Genomic DNA, 20,331 nt, shown 5'->3' with positions numbered 1-20,331 from the left:
AATGATTCTGAACGCTTTGGTTTCAACAGCGTGAAGACGAGCTAGGTGTGAGGCAGGAGCACCAGCCCAGAGGGGAGAACAGTATTCCATTGAGCTGCAGATGAAAGCCTTGTATGTGGTGAGGAGCTCAGGTGTGCCAAAGAAGGACTTCGCACGACGGAGGATGCCCAGTCGGCGACTGGCTTTGGAAGACAGATTTGAAATGTGGTTTTCCCAGGAAAGATCATGGCAGATAGTGAGACCCAAAAGCTTGAGTGACAGAACTTCTTGGAGAGGATTATTCAGAAAGTGGATGGGAGGGTTGTCCAGTCGGTCTTTTCGGAGAGACATCGTAAGAGTGTGAGATTTGTCAGGATTGAAAGACATGTTCCACTTGTTTGCCCAGTCTGTGATTTTGTCCAGGACTGCAGAGAGTGAGGAGGCTGCAGACTGCCGATCTGAGGGATGAGGAATGGAGCGACAGAGAGTAGAGTCGTCAGCAAAGGGATAGAGAGGATTTTCAAGAGTCAGAGAGATCATTGATGAAGACCAGAAAAAGCACAGGGCCCAGAACACTGCCTTGGGGAACTCAAGCCTGAACAGGAAGAGGAGATGAGAGAAACCCATTCAGGGCCACACGTTGACTATGACTAGAGAGGAAGTCCGCCAGCTAATAGCATACCTAAACCACCACCGTTTTACCCGAATCTGTAACTTTTTGAAAATTAACTAAGTAATTTGTCGAATAAATAAATAATTAATCGATTGATTGATGAATCAAATAACAAAAAATACAATTTTTGCCAAAGCACATGCACACTATTGTACCAAAATTTCAGCTTCCTAGCTCAAAAGGTGCCTGAGATATTGCCCAGATGAGAAAGGAAATAAATAAGTAATTAATAAATCGCTATTAATTAAGTAATCAATCAATGAATTGATTAATACAAAAATACAGTTTTGCCAAAGCATGTGCTCACTATTGTGCCCAAATTTCAGCTTCCTAGCTCAAAGGATGGCTGAAATATCGCCAGGACAAACAAACAAGAAGACGTCATGCAGAGCACGATACTTGAAAAATCGTCTAGAACAGTGTTTGTCCATCTCCATGTACAGTCACGTGAAAAAGTAAGTACACCCCATGTAAAGTTTTGACTTTTTCAACATATTTCAACATACAGCTATTTGATCTTCATTTCAACAATATTGATAGATAAAGGTGATATAATATAACAAATATCATGAAACATTTACATTTCGTAGTCATTGTATAATTTAAATAAACATAAATGCAAATTTCGCATGTGGAAAAAGTAAGTACACCCCTACATTTATCACTACTTCAAATACCTAAAATTAGAATCAGGTGCACCAGCTCAGGTGCAAATGATTAGAACATCGTCAGAGAGGATCTTGGAGGAACCTGTCTTATTTAAACCTCAGACATTTAGTTTCATTTGCTCTTTGTTGTTGAAGTGTGTGGCATCACCATGCCTAGATCAAAAGAGCTCTCTGAGGCCTTCAGAAAGAAGGTTATAGATGCCTACGAGTCTGGGAAGGGATTTAAAAAGATCTCCAAACAATTTGAAATCAATCATTCGACTGTCCGGAAGATCATCTACAAGTGGAGAAGATTCCAAACAACTGCCAACTTGTTCAGGTCAGGTCGCCCCAGCAAGTTCAGCCCGAGAGCAGACCGCAAGATGCTGAAAGAAGTCTCTAAGAACCCCCAAAATGTCATCACGGGACCTACAGGTAGCTCTTACCACTGTTGATGTCAAAGTGCACGAGTCTACCATTAGAAAGAGGCTGCACAAATTTGATCTACATGGGAGGTGTGCCAGGAGGAAACCTTTGCTGTCCAGAAAGAACATCAGGGCAAGACTAAAGTTTGCCAATGAACACCGAGGCAAAGATCAGCACTTCTGGAACAATGTGCTCTGGACAGATGAGTCAAAGGCAGAGCTATTTGGCCACAGTACCAGAAGACATGTTTGGCGAAATCCAAAGACAGCATTTGACCACAAGAACCTGATACCAACTGTAAAGCATGGTGGTGGAAATATTATGGTTTGGGGCAGGTTTGCTGCATCAGGGCATGGGCAGCTCACCATCATCGAATCCACTATGAATTCTTCATTGTACCAGAGGGTGCTTGAGGATAATGTGATGCCATCTGTCGGAAAGTTGAAGCTCAACCGAAGGTGGACCTTGCAACATGACAATGACCCTAAACATACCAGTAAATCCACCAAGGAATGGCTGAAAAGAAAGAAATGGAGAGTTCTGGAATGGCCAAGTCAAAGCCTGGATCTAAATCCCATCGAGATGTTGTGGGGGGATTTGAAACGAGCTGTGCATGCAAGAAACCACTCAAACATCGCACAGCTGAAAGAATTCTGCATGGAGGAGTGGGAAAAAAATTTCTCCCAGTCGATGTCAGAGACTGGTAGACAGTTATAAGAAACGCCTACTTGAGGTTTTTCTGCCAAAGGGGGCAATACCACCTATTAGAGCCAAGGGTGTACTTACTTTTTCCACATGCGAAATTTGCAATTATGTTTATTTAATTTATACAATGGACTACAAAATGGAAATGTTTCATGATATTTGTTATATTATATTGTAGGAGCTGTGCTCCCACGTAATCGGAAGAATGGACGCGACAAAAAGCTGGAATTCGTCCGAGTTTCTTTATTGAAACAAAACAACTCGGGTACTCTGAAAAGCCCGTTTATCGGGCAGCAATATATATACACATTATCCCGGAGCATTTGCCCGGGAAAGGCGAGAGGGGGCGTGGCCGGGCATCCCGGACGCGGCCTGGCAAGTCGAGAGCGGGCCTGCCCGGGCGTCCTGACGAGCCCTGCATGGTGATCGCTCTGCGTCCTTGGTAGGTGCAAGGCGATTGTGTAAACCCAGCGGTAGCCGCTACAATATCACCTTTATCTATCAATATTGTTGAAATGAAGATCAAATAGCTGTATGTTGAAATATGTTGAAAAAGTCAAAACTTTACATGAGGTGTACTTACCTTTTCACGTGACTGTATGTATATATGTCCGCTCAAACGTATACCAATCAGAGCTAAGCATATGGTCACATGACAGAGTGATGTGATTACGTCTGATGTCATTATGGCGGTACGGCGGCTGACTCTCCACACTCCGCCATTTTGATTCCAATGTCGTTCAGGCTGAACATTTCGTCGAACCTGTCATATATCACAATCGCCATGCTCTACCTTTACATTTTTCATTCAGTATGGTGTTGGCTTAGCAGTTAGGGTGCCGGCTTGGGATCCTAGGATCCTGGGTTCGAATCCCGGTCGATCGCTGAATTAACGCCAGGGGGGTTGACTCAGCCTACCATCCTTCCGAGGTCGGCAAATTGAGTACCAGTTCACTGGTAATTCCCTGTGTGTCGAAAGAGGCGACCAACAAGGTTGGTGGCAGGAAGGGCATCCGGCCATAAAACATTGCTTCAAAAAGGGGACCACGGTGCCCGAAAAAGGCCAACCCCTGCTCTGTGGGGAAAAATAGCCTCTAAAAGGTGGTTATTCAGTATGAAACACAAACAAACTGATTGTTAAAATGACCATCAAATATCGAAAGCACCGGAGTTACGTCACGGCTCTTCCAACAAAACGGTATGTATAGGCCTTAGGCTCTATGCCTACCCTTCGGACCGCTTCGGACAAATTAAACCCAGGTTTGTTAATACAGTAGTGTATCGTTTCAGTTGTATCGTTTTTGGAATAGTAATAATAATATAGTAAATATAACCACAACACTTTAATCCCAATGTCGTGAATACAAAGTTAATCGATTGAAGCAATGTATGGTTCATGATTCCATGATAAGCGGTGTACGGACTAACAACCGTGGAAGTAAGGAGGTCCCCTCAGTTTTTTGACAGCATGTTATTAACCCAACCATTGTGAGGTATATAGATTACAGTAGATCTTCCCTCAGTTCTGTAAGTAAAACTTACCTCACGGATGTCTGGATTCCTCCAAATTTCTTTGTTTAATGTTATTAACAGCATTAGCGACTGTTTAAAAAGCTAATCATGTGTGTTTGTAGTTTATAATATTTTACAAGCCCGGCTACGCCGCTGTTAGACTTTTGGTCTTGTTTCAATGCAAAGTCAAGGCTCAAGGAAGAGTGAAAACACAGAACGGATCAGGATGGAACATAATAAAAGGATTGAACATAACCAACAGTAGTGTTGAGGGACAAAACAAAACAGAGGGAGACTTGGATAAATAAGGAACGTGGAGAAGAATGAGGCATAGGGGAGGACAAACGGGGTGGACAAGATGGAAATAGAAGCAGACTCTCAGGGAGTGAGAGGGAGGTGGTGGGGGGGGGGGGGGGGGGGGTTAACTGGGAAGTTGAAAAGAGGTGGGTTTGGGGTATGAGGTTAATGGGGGTCGAAAACATCTTGAGTTTTGATGGGGGATGATGATCTGAGGTGGTGGTGAACAGCTGCTATGAAGACCTATGTTTTTAGTTCCATATATTCTGAAGGCTGTTGGACAGAAAAGACATTATCCACAGCTCACTCGTACACAAAAGTGTAGCCTTGATCCTGTCTGAGCGAGCATCCAGCTCGCTTGATCGCTTGATCTTGAGCTTCAGAGAATGAGATATAACTTTATATTTCCCAAGCAAAAACCTTTCATCAAGGAGTACTCATTCACATGCGTAGGGATAAAGAACAAGTTATTGATGTAAAGTGCAACTCCACCACCAGGACTGGGTTCAGGCCTATCAAGCCAGTGGAGACAATAGCCAGGGAGATACAATCAGGAGTCAGGGATGTTCTGTGGAGAAATGATTCTGTTAAACAGATGATGTCCAGTTTATCAGTAGTGGCCTGGATTGAGAGATCCGTCAGGTTGGAGCGGAGGCCTCAGATGTTTGAGGTGTACACAGTGAGAGCCAGAGCAGGCGCTGTTGGCAAGGTGCAGGATGTGGAAAGGCAGTGGTGGATCTCGGAGAGGGGGTGGGGTAAGCCAGGAGTGGGCGGGGCAGATGCAGAGGGGGAGGAGCGATGTTGGGACCGTTTATGATAACTTTTAAACTATTCTCACTTTATAGCAACGCATTGATCTTTCTTCGTACTTTGGCATACGAGTCATGTGGGTATTTGAGAGTATGCAGAAGGGTAACTGATGGAGAGTAACGCAAGATATAAAAGATTTACCTTGCATCCAGAGTGCGAGCCAAGATGTGTAAGCAGTTGACAATAGAAGAAGCATCATTACCTGTGAGAGAAGAGAAAATTATTGAGGTTGCGTTTTTCAATCAGAACGTGATATCGATCAAAAAGTTTAGCTTTATCTGAACAAAACAGGTAATAAAGCTTTTCACAGACATGCAAAGATTCATTGGATGGCTTGGATGAGTTAAATAATGGGAATATATTAATGATTGAGATGTTTCTAAGGAGAGCAATTATTGCTGTCAAACGTCATGCAAAAAGCCAAGGAATCAGTGAACCCATCCATGCAGCTGCATTATTGCATGCAGAATCATATCCAAGCAATGCAATCCTAATTAGACCTGCACTTACACCACCTGGATTATATCATTGTCAATCTACATTGATTTCAGGTCAAAGTTTAGAGGAGGATATTGATTTTTGCTGTGCCATAAATGCATCGGCCCAGCATTCTGCCACAGCAAACTCAGATACTGATCCGTGAGATCTTACCAAAGAGTGAAATCCTACGCCTTACAAGAACTCCGAGTTTGCAGAAAAGGCTGCAGGTTGGAAAGAAAGCACAGAAGAAGAAACGACAGCAAAAGAAGGTAAAAGGATTGAGAGGATTAGAATAAGAAGAACAAAAATGAATGAAAAGGAAAAATAACAAGATGGCAACAAGATCACTCAACCGATTGAACAAAACGATGTCATCATGTTTATTAAACTTTGAATGCAAGACCACTTCCGGAGCACTATTAGGGATTTGGGTATTCCTTGGGTACGTCTCAATTGTTTTGTTTGCCCAAAGGAATTAATTAACCTCAAATACTTATCAATAATTACGATATCGCTCTCCAATATCTCTACATCTTTATATATCCAAAAATCAATCTGCTATATATCTCTAAATCTTTCTGCATCTATACATTTATCTATATCTCTAAAAAAATATCTCCACATATACATCTTCATATCCGCATCTCGACATCATCAGGGTCACAATGGCTCTTGTTACAATTTGTTGAAACTGTATGTGTTGCTTACTACACCACCAAGTCATGGATGTGCACTACTTCATTATAAAGTGATATGTGGTGATATGTGGTGATCCTCATATGTGGTGATTTCAATTGTCACCATGCCAGTTGGCTGGGTGTGGGTACCTCTCTCACCAGCCATGGCTCTTCAGCAAAGGACTTCTGCGACTCACTGGGACTGACACAATCTGTCAATTTCCCGACCCGGATCTCAGTCAACGGAGCATCTTCTCTTCTGGATTTGGTTATGACAAACTTCCCTGAAAATGTCTGCTGCTCTTCTTCTGCTCCAATTGGCTCATCTGATCATGTGCTTGTCAAAGTGGACATCTCTCTGACCATTCTCAGAGAGCCTCCTCAGCGTCGACGAGTCTGGCATTTCACTCAGGCCAACTGGCACGGTCTTCAAGCAGCCATCAATCATCTGGACTGGTCTCCCATCTCTACCGCCTCTGAAATCAACTCATCCTGGGAATTCTTTCAAAGTAAATTGCTCTCTCTCATGCACAGATTTATCCCATCTCGTCTTCAGTTGTCATACCCTTCCTCCCGTCCATGGTACACGGAATCTTGTGGTGAGGCTGTTGCCCTGAAACAACTTGCTTTCGTCTCCTGGAAAGCAAATCCAACGGAAGGAAATCTCATTTCCTTTCACAAAGCCCGAAACAAGTGTGTGTCCACCCTCAGGAGAGCCAGGAAACAATATCTCACCATTCTCAAGACCGAACTCTCTTATCTGTCTCCCTCTTCCAAATCCTGGTGGCGTCTGGTCAAATCTGTTTCTGGTGTTTGTTCCCCCTCCATCCCCTCCCTCACCTCAAACGGCTTAACGGCTGACTCCGCACGTGAAAAAGCTGAATGCCTCAACTCTGTGTTTGCCTCTAAATCTTGTGTCCCAAACCCATCCCTCTCTGTACCCACCGTACCCAGTCGTACCCAGCTGCTCCTGGACTCTGTGTCCTTTCCTCCTGACAAGGTGGAAAAGTTTCTGTCAACCCTCGACTCTGATTCTGCAACTGGTCCTGACGGCATCAGCCCACGGGTCCTAAAATCATGTTCTTCTGCTCTTTCACTCCCTCTTTCTGTTCTCTTCACCCTCTCTTTTGCTCAAGGTCATCTGCCATCTGCTTGGAAATCAGCCAACATCACCGCTTTGCACAAAAAAGGTGCAAAAACAGATCCCAGCAACTACAGACCAATCAGCCTTCTCCCAATTATCAGCAAAGTCATGGAATCCATCATTGCTTCAGATATTAAATCTTTCCTCTTCTCCAATGGCTTGATCTCTGATCATCAATTTGGTTTCAGACCTGGTCACTCTACTCTGGACATGCTGCTTCTGCTTTCTCAACAATGGATGGAGGTCCTCAACGCCAAACAGGAAATTAGAGCTGTCTCCCTTGACATTTCACGTGCCTTCGATACGGTCTGGCACCCTGCTCTGCTCTCCAAACTCTCCTCCTTTGGTATCCATGGAAATCTCCATGCATGGCTGGCGGACTTCCTCTCTGGTCGTAGTCAACGTGTGGCCCTGAATGGGTTTCTCTCATCTCCTCTTCCTGTTCAGGCTGGAGTTCCCCAAGGTAGTGTTCTGGGCCCTGTGCTTTTTCTGGTCTTCATCAATGATCTCTCTGACTCTCTTGAAAATCCTCTCTATCTCTTTGCTGACGACTCTACTCTCTGTCGCTCCATTCCTCATCCCTCAGATCGGCAGTCTGCAGCCTCCTCACTCTCTGCAGACCTGGACAAAATCACAGACTGGTCAAACAAGTGGAACATGTCTTTCAATCCTGACAAATCTCACACTCTTACAATGTCTCTCCGAAAGGACCGACTGGACAACCCTCCCATCTACTTTCTCAACAATCCTCTCCAAGAAGTTCTGTCGCTCAAGCTTTTGGGTCTCACTATCTGCCATGATCTTTCTTGGGAAAACCACATTTCCAAGCTGGCCTCCAAAGCCAGTCGCCGACTGGGCATCCTCCGTCGTGCAAAGTCCTTCCTTGGCACACCTGAGCTCCTCACCACATACAAGGCTTTCATCTGCAGCTCAATGGAATACTGTTCCCCCCTCTGGGCTGGTGCTCCTGCCTCACACCTTGCTCGGCTTCACGCTGTTGAGGCCAAAGCTTTCAGAATCATTGGAATCTCCTGCGATGTAGTCAACGCCGAGGGCCTTTCACTCACTCACCGCAGGCAGGTTGGTGGTCTTTCTGTCTTCTACCGACTCCTCTCCGGCCTTGCTCCCCCAGCTCTCTCTGTGCTCTGTCCCCCCAATATTCCTTCAGGTCGCACAAGATCTGCCTGCAACCCTCTTATGGTTAAACTGCCAAAGTCTAGGCTCTCTGCTCACCTTCACTCTTTCATTCCCCTTTTCTCCCGCCTCTGGAACAAACTCCCCCACTCCCTTCAATCCCACTCCTCCCTCCAGGTCTTTAAAACAGCTGTTCACCACCATCTCTTATCGTCCCCCATCGAAAACCTTGATCTTTTCTACCCCCGGTAATTCACCCCAGAGTCCTTGCAGTGTTCATATGTTTTAATCCTCTCCCACCTCCCCCCAAGTCCTCCCGATGTCACTGCTCTCAAATGTTGTGTTTGTGTCCTTCCCCCTCTTCCCCCTCTCTTTTGTGTCCTTCCCCCTCTCTCCCCATCTTGTCTGCCGCTCCCCTTGTTTTTTGTGTTTTGTGTGTCGGTTTGTCTTTTTGTGTGATTAATGTTAGCTCTTTCACGAGCCTCGATCTTGTATACAAAAAAAAAAAAAAAAAAAAAAAGTCTAAATTTAAATTTACATCAATTTAAATTTACATAAATTTTAATCGACACATGCTTTCCGATGGTTTGTGAATTTCCCCGGAGTACCGGCTTCGTTGTCCGTCGGCACGCCAAATTTCAGCTTTCTACAACATCCGGCAGGTACCGAACATTAATATCAGTCAGTGGTTAATAAGAGCTTTATATATACAGTGCATTCAGAAAGTATTCAGACCCCTTCACTTTTTTCACATTTTGTTATGTTGCAGCCTTATGCTGAAATCGTTTAAATTCATTTTTTCCCTCATCAATCCGCACTCAATACCCCATAATGACAAAGAGAAAACAGGATTTTAGAAAGTTTTGCAAATTTATTTTTAAAAAAAACTGAAATATCACATTGACATAAGTATTCAGACCCTTTACTATGACACTTGAAATTTAGCTCAGGTGCCTCCCATTTCTCTTGGTCATCTTTGAGCTGTTTCTACACCTTGATTGGAGTCCACCTGTGGTAAATAGAATTGATTGGACATGATTTGGAAAGGCACACACCTGTCTATATAAGGTCTCACAGCTGACAATGCACATCAGAGCAAAAACCAAGCCATGAGGTCGAAGGAACTGCCTGCAGAGCTCAGAGACAGGAATGTGTCGAGGCACAGATCTGGGGAAGCCTACAAAAACATTTCTGCTGCATTAAAGGTTCCCAAGAGCACAGTGGCCTCCATAATTCTTAAATGGAAGAAGTTTGGAACAACTAGGACTCTTCCCAGACCTGGCCACCTGGCCAAACTGAGCATTCGGGGGAGAAGGGCCTTGGTAAGAGAGGTGACCAAGAACCCGATGGTCACTCTGGCTGAGCTCCAGAGATCCTGTGTGGAGATGGGAGAAACTTCCAGAAGCACAACAATCACTGCAACACTCCACCGATCTGGGATTTATGGCAGAATGGCCAGACGGAAGCCTCTCCTCAGTGAAAGACACATGAAAGCCCACAGAATCTTGTTTCTCACAGTCTGAGAGTCCTTCAGGTGCTTTTTTGCAAGCTCCAAGCGGGCCTTCATGTGTCTTTAGACCTCATTGGGCCCGCAAGGCTAAAATTTCAAATCTTAGAAATAAAAGTCCTCCCAGACCAGGGTGCAGGCGATAACTCATTTATTCCTTGAGGGGATTCCAACATCCACCAGGTTTTGCAAATACACAGGACATCTGGATTAACGTCTATCTGATGGACAGTGCCCTTTGTGATGCAAAGCCCTGCTTGCGAAACACCAATCTGACACTATATAGTGGGGGTCAAATCCAGAAAAAAATGGGTCAAAATCAAGTGCACCTTCCCTGCACAACTCTGTTGGACAAGCACGCGCGCGGTCTCACACGTGGACACACGCACACACACACATCTCGTTTTGTCATTTCTGTTCCTCACAATTCTATCTCTCTTTTATTCACACAGACACACACACACACACACACACACACACACACACACACACACACACACACACACACACACACACACACACACACACACACACACACACACACACACACACACACACACACACTTAATTGTACAGTATCGGTTGTTCCGAAACTTAAATATGAATAATTTAAAGGATTGTTGTAAATGATGCTAATTTCACAACATCCGATATTCAACTATATTTAAATTGTAAACCTCAAACATAGTTTCTCCACCTAAAGCAAGAACCTTAACCTGTAAGCAACTGACTAGTTTCCCGACTGCATGGATCATCAGCTGGGCACCGTTCCTCCTCGAGGTTTCGATCCTTTCAGCCCAGGACCTCTCCAAACGGCGGATCCACAACCTCGATCATGGATCCACATCAATAGATGGTAAATCAGTAGATCCACAACCTTAGTTGCGTCCAGGCAGTCAGTCAACCCATCAATGCATGAACGAACGAACGAACACACACACACACACACACACACACACACACACACACACACACACACACACACACATGCACAAACACACACACATACATATATATATATATATACATACATACATACATACATACACACACAAACACACATACACACAAACACACATACATACACACACACACATAAACACACACATAAACATAAATACACACATACATACACATACATACACATACATACACACACACATACATACACACACATAAACACATACATAAACACAAATACACACACATACATACACATACATACACACACACATACATACATACACACACACATAAACACATACATAAACACAAATACACACACATACATACACATACATACATACATACATACATACACATACACACATAAACACACACAAATACATACATACACATACATACATATACACACAAATACATACATACATACACACATACATACACACATAAACACACACACACATACACACACGCACACATTTAGCAATTCATTTTCAAGTTTTCCTCTTCCACAAGTTTAGACTTTAACATGTAAAACAAATAATAGCCTCACCTGGTGACCATCTCTTTCTCCTTATTAGAGGCAAGTCGCCCCCCACTCAGCAGGCTCGTGGGAGTTGCCAAAAAGTAATGTTGATGGTTGCGGAAATACTGTTCAATGAGTGGAAGGACAACCTGGACATAAAATAGAAACCAAGCATGTCGAAGCACCAAATAATGCTATTAAATCGATGCAGGTTGTTATGATTCATACAGTCGACTTTAAATCAGTAAAAGTTTATAATCGAAAAAGCTGGACTTACAAGTCGCTAGAGCCGACGTTTCGGCGAGAACCCACTCATTTTGGTCACGGCAGATGTTGAAGTGAAGAAGAAGCTTGAAAACTGCCCCATGACTTCAACCGTTGGTCGGTGAATTGGTCTGTTGACCAATCCGGGCGTCCGTGACGATTGCAGACGACGTGGGGTAAGGCTATAACATCTCTCCCGCGACGTCTGCAATCATCACGGGACGCCCGGATTGGTCAACAGACCAATTCACCCGACCAATGGTTGAGGTCACATGGTGATTTCCAAGCTTCGTCTTCACTTCAACACCTGCCGTGACCAAAATGAGTGGATTCTCGCCGAAACGTCGGCTCGACCAACTTGTAAGTGCAGCTTTTTCGATTATAAACTTTTAACGATATAATGCAATTATTCATAATATCATGAGACTGACAATCCCACATTAGCAGGCACGGTACTCATATAGTAAGGGCATTTTATGAGATATTTCACAAATCTGTTAACTAAATTGTTACCAAAAAATTTCTTCACCAATATGTTTGTAAAGGTGTGTAATAACATGTGTTAAAATGTTGAAGTTCAACTCCCGTGGGAAACCCAGAAAAAAAGCTGTTGAATTCGGGTACCGAAAAATTATTTTCGAGAATTTTTATTTTTTTTAAATCGGCCCTTAAGTAACTTATGAGGGGTCAAATAAGGGTTTTTCATGATTCTGAGTTGATTGTTAACATTTATATTTTCACTTTTACATTTACACACAAAGTAGCTTTTATTTCACATACATATATAATACTCGAGAGTTATTGGTGTTGAGGTCATTAGGGTCTCCTTCAATAACTGGGAGGAACTCGATCTGTGTGCTCTGCTTTGCATCATTAGCATGGATTCTCTTCATCCAGCCATTCCAGTTGGAGTGTGGGAACTCAGGATCGTTGGCTTTGATCACCCACCCCGCTGCCCAGAGTGTGTCACCTGGAGTGAGGAGTGGCTGATCATGAGCCAGGGAGGAGGAAAGCTCAGCGAGGGGGAGAAACATGATCGCGTTCGTTCCTATCTGTTTCCTGTTCGTAAATGGAATAATCTTTACTTCAGTTCCTCTCAGGATCTTAGCTTTGTCGAGTGCCTTCAACTTCACCCGGGGGAAAGCTGCTGTTGTCTGTGGATCTGGCAAAGGTGGTGCCGGAGAGGTGACTTCGATCCAACCCATTGAGTGAAAGGGAGTGTTTCCGTGAATAGAGACAATGTTTAAATCTATATTGTCTCCAACAAACTGAGTGACTGCATTGTTTGTTTCCCCAACCTCCATAAAGACCACCTGATCATTACTTGACAATTCACTTTCACTGGCTGGCACTTTGGCTGTCATCCTGCTTGATCCTCAAGCGCAGCATCAACCGCAACCTCATCATTGATCTGTTCATCGGTTTCCTCCACAATGGTGTCAAGAGTGCCAGAAGTATCTGGAACATCATCTCCACTCCTACTATTAAGGAAGCAGTATTTGTAGTTTTGTGTCTCCGTGTAAGACTCCGTGTATCCCAGCCGGTGGAACTTGTTGAGCATCCATTTTGACCCAAATCTATGATCAAGTTGTATGGCAAGCCCCATTTGGTGTGGCAATACTCCAGACCGAGGTCGACAGGCCTTAATAAAATTCTGCCCCCAAACGGCAACTCTTTCGTCTGTCTTGACAATCGGTCTCAAGAACATCTGAAGGCTTGCAGGAACAAGTGTCAGCTGACTATCGATGTCAGTCATACTGTGTGTGGTGGGGTATGACTTTGGACCGAAATCAATCAAGGCAATATCATTGGATATGAACTTGAGTGCCGTCTTTATGATCTGAGTCTTCTCATCTCCATGGTCAAGATTAGCATGATGCTCTCGCAGAATATTGTCGGTGCCATCTTTGAGACAGAGTACATCTGCCCTTCTTTCCTGTGTTGTGAAATACAAGGTGTCTTCGTATTTCTCTAGAAGTTTTATCTTTAGCCAATGCTTTGAATAAGAAAGGCTCTTCTCTGGTGACTGATCAAACTCCTGCAGCTTTTCATGGACTTGGTCCATGTTCATTACCCCATGCTCTAATTCTGAGTCTAACCATTCGCAGAATTCAATAAAAACTGCCTCTCGCTCCTCATCAATACTCCTCTGTCCTCTCTTCCTTTTTCCTTCCTCATCAGTCTTGGACAAACTGTCACCTCTCGCAAACATAAGTTTGCATCGCAAATGGTACAGTGTTTCTTCTGCTACCAAGTCGTTGATCCCTTCCAGGCGTCCAGTGACTTTAGTGCCCCAGTCATCCCCGCGACTCCGTGCTGTCTTCAGCAAGCTTGCCTTCAGTGTATCTGCAGTCAAATTATCTGGCACTCTGTATTTCTTTCTAGCTTGTGCTGGATTATTTTTGTAGAGCTGGGCTGGTTGGTTGCAAAGAATGCATACATCCTTATACAGGAGGTCAACTGACTGTGATCTTCTAGAACTGCAGCCAGTTGATGAACTGAACTCACAAGTAGTGCGTCTTCTCTTCAACTTTGATGACTCTTTCTCTGCCTTTGATGCTTGAGCTGACTTCTTGATGGTTGCAACAAAGTTGTTGTACAGATCATTTTTACACTTCTGGTGGTACCTCAGTTTTCCTTCCTTTTGAGCCTCCTTCATACGTTCCACAACAGTAACATTTTCGACAGTTTCTGCTTGTTTCAATAAAGTTGAGTATCCCTTTGGAGTTGCCTGTATGAGCCTTTCAACTGGTGTATCCGAGCGTGCACAGATGAAGCAATTGAGCACAGGTGGAGTAACGTCTTCATCCATATTGCTAGACTCCATGTCCTGCAAAGTAGAAAATGAGATATATTTAGAAATTATTTTTCCACAAAGGAGTGTCTGTGGTGAAATATAAATGTTAACAATCAACTCAGAATCATGAAAAACCCTTATTTGACCCCTCATAAGTTACTTAAGGGCCGATTTAAAAAAATAAAAATTCTCGAAAATAATTTTTCGGTACCCGAATTCAACAGCTTTTTTTCTGAGTTTCCCACGGGAGTTGACCTTCAACATTTTAACACATGTTATTACACACCTTTACAAACATATTGGTGAAGAAATCTTTTGGTAACAATTTAGTTAACAGATTTTCATATGTTTCCCTTACTAATAGGCGTTCCAAAGCAATATTTTATCCTGTTAATTCCAAAAACAAACAATGTTCGGGCGTTCCAAAAACAATGTTTAAATTATACGGCTGCACAAACTGTGTTTACATGAATAAAAACAATTAAACTCACACATAATTATTGGCTTCATGGTTTAAGTTAAGCTAGATGTTTCCAAATGTTCTCATTCACAATATATGTATTTGAGCCTTGTGTGTGTGTGTGTGTGTGTGTGTGTGTGTGTGTGTGTGTGTGTGTGTGTGTGTGCGTGCGTGTGTGTGTATGTATGTGTGTGTGTGTGTGTGTGTGTGTGTGTGTGTGTGTGTGTTTATTTGTTCTGATTTGCCGGCCACACCTTTTGACCACGGGGCTCAAACGTGCCATGAAGATTGTTCACTCCCCCATGGTGGTTTTTTCACTATAAACCACCTCAACCCTCCCACACACCACTCCTGTCCCACCCCTCCCCACCCCCCATGTAAACCCCTTAGCCAAGTGGTTTCTAAAACGTTTTTGCAACCCGAAATTTGAAATCACATAAACCTAGTGACCCAAATGGTAACGGTACCTACAGTGCCTTCAGAAAGTATTCACACCCCTTGACTCACATTTTGTCGCATTACAGCTTGAATTTAAAATGGCTTAAATTTTGATTTTTTTTGTCACTGTCAAAGTTATACAAGTTATACACATCATATCCCATAATGTCAAAGAGGAAATTATTTTTTTAGAATTTTTAAATAAATAATTTAAAAATGAAAATCGTAAATGTCTTGAGTCAATTAGTATTCAACCCTTTTGCTATGACACCCCAAAGTGAGCTCAGGTGCATCCAATTTCCTTTGATCATCTTTGAGATGTCTCTACAACTTGATTGGAGTCCACCTGTGGCCAATTCAATTGATTGGGCATGATTTAGAAAGAAACACACCTTTCTGTATAACATCCCACATTGGACAGTGCATGTCAGAGCAGAAACTGTACCATGAGTCAGTTGAACTCCGAGATAGAATTGTGAGAAGGCATAGATCTGGGAAAGGGTATAAAACAATTTCTAGAGTGTTGAAAGTTCCCAAAAGCACAGTGAGCTCCATCATTACGAAGTGGAAAGAATATGGAACTGCCCAGATTTTTCCTAGAACTGGCCGTCCGACCAAACTGAGTAACCAGGACCTTGGTCAGGGAGGTGACAAAGAACCCAATGACCACTCTGACAGAACTATAGAGTTCCTTGGCTGAAATGGGAGAACCTGCCGGAAGGACAATAGTCCATGCAGCACTTCACAAATCTAGGCTTTATGGTAGAGTGGCCAGACGGAAGCCACTTCTGAGAAAAAGGCACAAGACAGCATTGACTGGAGTTTGCAAAAAGGCACGTGAAAGAATGAGAGCATGAGGCAAAATATTCTGTGTCTGATGAGATGAAAATTTAACTCTTTGGCCTGAATGCAAAGCACTACATCTGGCAGAAACCGAGCACAGCTCATCACCCATATAACACTATCCCTACCGTATATCATGGTGGTGGCAGCATCATGCTATGGGGATGCTTTTCAGCAGCAGGGACTGGAAGACTTGTAAGCAATTAGGGAACAATGAATAGAGCCAAATACAGGCAAATTCTTGAGGAGAACCTACTTCAGAGTGCCAAAGACCTTAGACTGCAGCAAAGATTTACGTTATAACAGGATAATGACCCCAAGCATAAAGCCGAAGCAACACTGGAATGGCTTCAGAACAAGAATGTGAAACTCCTTCATTGGCCTAGCCAAAGCCCAGATTTTAATCCCATTGAGATTCTCTGGAAAGACTTGACTTGCCCAAGGCAGGAATCCATCTTGAGCGCCAATCAACCAAGATCAGGAAGATGGAGGATTCAGTCCAGAGAGAAATCACAGCCATCCACAACTTCCAGCAACCTATTCACAATTGCTGACGAGGCAACATTCTTCTCCATCTCATCTGGAGCTGTCGCTTTCACAGAAGTAGAGATCGATGTTTTCCGAGCTGACCAGGCACGGATGGAAACAAAGGAGGACTTAATTCGTAAGTGAAGGCAAAATCCTGCTGTTGAGAAGGGCTTATTTGACAAAATCCCCAAGATGGAGCTCTGGACAATGGCCACAAGCAAAAGGAAGGTCAAGCGAACCTCAACGAAGCAAGGTACATTTATATAATACATATTTCTCTTAGGGTAGAATAATGAACTGCGTGTAAGAAAAATGCTTTACAAAATAGATTGGTTAATCAACTCTTTTTTTATTTTGTATTTCAGTTGATCCAGTACCAAGGAGCAGGGGGACTTCACCTTCCAGTTGCTGATCAAATCCCAGCTCATGGAGCAACACTGCAGTTTGTCTGAGCTGATGAGGTTCTGCGTCACTCCCGTCCCACACAGCTTTGGTACCCCAGACGGATTCCTTGCAAAGAACGGCAAGGCAAAGATTATCCACTACCTGAAGCATTATGTCCAGGGGAATGTCCATCTCCCTGTCGACCAAGTCCTGTGTATCGAGGATGGTGGCAATGCTATCATCCACATGATGAGAGATCTCATCCTACATTTGATTACATCTGTTTGAAGTTGCTGGATATGATCTGTCACAAGGTCAATGTTATATTTTCAGCAGACTCCTATCATCCCTGCTCAATCAAGGCTCAGGAGAGGTTGCAGCGTGACACCAGTGATAAGCTGCTCTTGGCTGCCACCAGAACTAGGACAACCGGACAACCGGATAGGCTGCCACCAGAACTAGGACAACAACCGGATTTCAAAACGTTCCTCCAGAATGATGAGAACGAGGCACAGATGTTTGAGATGATGCTGAAGGTCTGCAGCAGTGAGGAAGCAGCGAATAAGCTGGAGGGGTGCTCCATTGTGCACACTATTGAAGGTATAGCCCATCTCCTCACATCTGATGCCGGTCAGTTTCAAGTGTCCAAAATCCACTCTCTTTGCTCCATTAAGGAGACCGACAAGCAGATAGTCATCTACATTCAGCATGCAGTGAAAGAATGATATCAGTCAGCAATCATCAGAAGCCCGGACAGTGATATATTTTTCATTCTGTTATACTATCCCCATCAAGTCAACATCACTATCTAACTTTGACACCGGAACTTGGAAGCACCAGCGAGTGACCATTATCACAAAAATAGCGCAATCACTGGGACTGCAGTACACTCGCTCACTCATGGGACTGTATTGTTTCACAGGAGAAGATTGCAACAGTGCCTTCACAAGACCAAGGGTAAAGTTGGGCCTGTAAAGAAGCTTGAAAAGAACCCCAAATTCCAGAAGGTCTTCGCAGAACTGGGATAAAATTGGGACGCAGAAGCAAGATTACTCATTGATCTGGAGGCCTCTTCCTGAATTATGTATGAACATGCTCGAGTCACTGATATTGATGAGGTCAGGGCTTCGATGTTGAAGAAGATGGTGGGAGAGGATGAGACCTTGGATGTCAAGTCAAAGGTAGACCAGGCATGCCTCCCACCATGCAAAAAGTCTCTGTATCCCCATACCTGAAGAGTGAACTATCATGTGGCCCAATGGAAGTGGTCCCAATATCCCAATCTTTGATATTCCACCAGTCACCAGACATGGATGGGCCGAAGGAGATTATGGTCATCTCGAGCCTCTTTGGTTGGATGGGCCAGTCTTGCCTCCAGGTCTTGTGGACATTCTGTCCAGAGGTGATGAAGAAGACGAGGATGAGGAGGAAGATAAAGAGGATGGAGTGAATGACTTTAAGGAATTGTTAACCTATCTTGACTGTGAAAATGACAGTGATGATGATCAAGACTAAAGTTCTATAGTTGATATCGGTGAAACGAATAGTTTGAAATAGCTTGATAATTTGATATTTCAGAGCATTCATTCAATTTTCATCTTTATTTCTCTTGACCTTGAAAAACATTTAAATGTAAGACAACACGAAGAATCGTAAAATGTTGACAGATTTTGAAGGTTTTTCTCGATTTTTATTTTGAAAATGGCCTTTAAATGCTAACATTTTATGTTTCTAAACGATTTAACATAGCGGAATTAACTGGAAGAGTGGTATCATTTATGTTTCTACGACATCTGGTTCAAAAGTTGTAATTTTTGAAATATTAGCTGTCACTCCTGCCAAAATCCAAGATGGCCGCCGAATGGGCCTTTCAAGCCACGTTTTTTCTTGGGAACATGTCATATCTGTTAATGGACATCCTTGACTGTTTTAAAAAACCGAGTGCCGTTCAATCCCAGAAGGGGTGCATGGAAACCCATCTCTCCTGCCCAATTACATCCTGCTTAGCTTGTGGCCGAACTGGCTTTTTGACTTCTTCCACGTATGCAGTCAACAAGTTGCTATCAATGGAACACTTTCCTTCCTCTCCGAGTGGAAGTTGAATGGAACATGTCTTTCAATCTTGGAAAATATCAGCCGAGAGGTATCCATGCTAGCTTTTGAATTGCCTAGCCTGGGTTGGAATCTCGTCCCAGTTACAAACTGTCATTCTGGTGTCTCTTAGGCAGAGCGAGGCATTAATGCACGTGTCTAACAGTCTAATTGTTAGCATCAGACAAGATACACAAGAAAACACAATATGACATCGAAAGGTGCAACACTGACTTACATTTCCTGAAACAATCTCACCTTGGCAAAAAACCTTATTTCCAGCTCATGAGGCAATGTCGTCGCAGAACTCTCTTCTTTGTTCTTGGAAATGATATCTAAGTAGGTAGAGTAAAATCATATGCCCATTGTTGGAGGAATCCTCAAAAAACATCAATATAGAGATCTCAATCGTAACGTCGTCCATATAGATTCTGTTCCTGTGCTTACCGAGGTGTTGCAGAAACTGCTGTGCGTTTTCCACATAGCTGTTTAATTGTTGCAACAAAGAGTAGGCAAAGCGTTTCTCAATCGATGAGGCATCCATCTCCATGTCCTTTGTGCTCCTGCAAGAACGGATTTGAGCTCTAATATTAACCAAAATACAAAAAAAGTATTAATACTGTTGCGGAAATAACTTCTTGGGGGTAACATTGCTTAGTATAGTTTAGTTATCTCCATAGTAAATGTCTTAGAGTAAGCTTGAGGTGATGTAATCGTGATATTACATATGTGTCGCTTTATGTATAGATCGATGTCGTCCACCCTCCCTAATGTGTGCGTCTAAAAACCACTATCCCATTGAACCCTTATTTAATGTTTTTCCCTCTGGAATCTGTCTTTGATGTTCTTTATATTATTTGTGTTGGCCATAAAACCACAGTTTAGGCCGAAAGAGCTGCCACCACCATCCTGACCGGTCCCACAGCACCAGGACCATCTGGGTGCAGGTGTGGGAAGAGTTTGCCTCACGCCTAGACTGGGCTTCGGGGAAATGGTGATTGAGGGCAGAGGGGCATGATACGTCACAGCGGAAGGTGGGGGCCAGA

The 20,331-nt window shown here is 43.4% G+C and overlaps 1 protein-coding gene across 1 annotated transcript in view; it reads right to left on the bottom strand.

Annotated features, from left to right (window-relative positions):
• Positions 1–20,331, bottom strand: part of LOC137435793 (ryanodine receptor 2-like) — a 633,328-nt gene that overhangs the window by 317,545 nt on the left and 295,452 nt on the right. The window contains exons 60-64 of the mRNA XM_078785085.1: positions 19,733–19,848; positions 19,544–19,620; positions 11,508–11,629; positions 5,701–5,750; positions 5,191–5,251 (exon numbers count right to left, since the gene is read on the bottom strand). Coding sequence (XP_078641211.1) covers positions 5,191–5,251; positions 5,701–5,750; positions 11,508–11,629; positions 19,544–19,620; positions 19,733–19,848 — 426 coding nt within the window. The remainder of the gene's footprint in view (positions 1–5,190; positions 5,252–5,700; positions 5,751–11,507; positions 11,630–19,543; positions 19,621–19,732; positions 19,849–20,331) is intronic.

The sequence above is a fragment of the Myxine glutinosa genome, chromosome 9 (assembly GCF_964187855.1).
Source record: "Myxine glutinosa chromosome 9, kmMyxGlut1.1, whole genome shotgun sequence".
Taxonomy (NCBI): Eukaryota; Metazoa; Chordata; class Myxini; order Myxiniformes; family Myxinidae; genus Myxine; species Myxine glutinosa.
The sequence above is the reverse complement of the archived record's forward strand: the minus strand, read 5'-3'. Positions and strand labels throughout refer to the sequence as shown.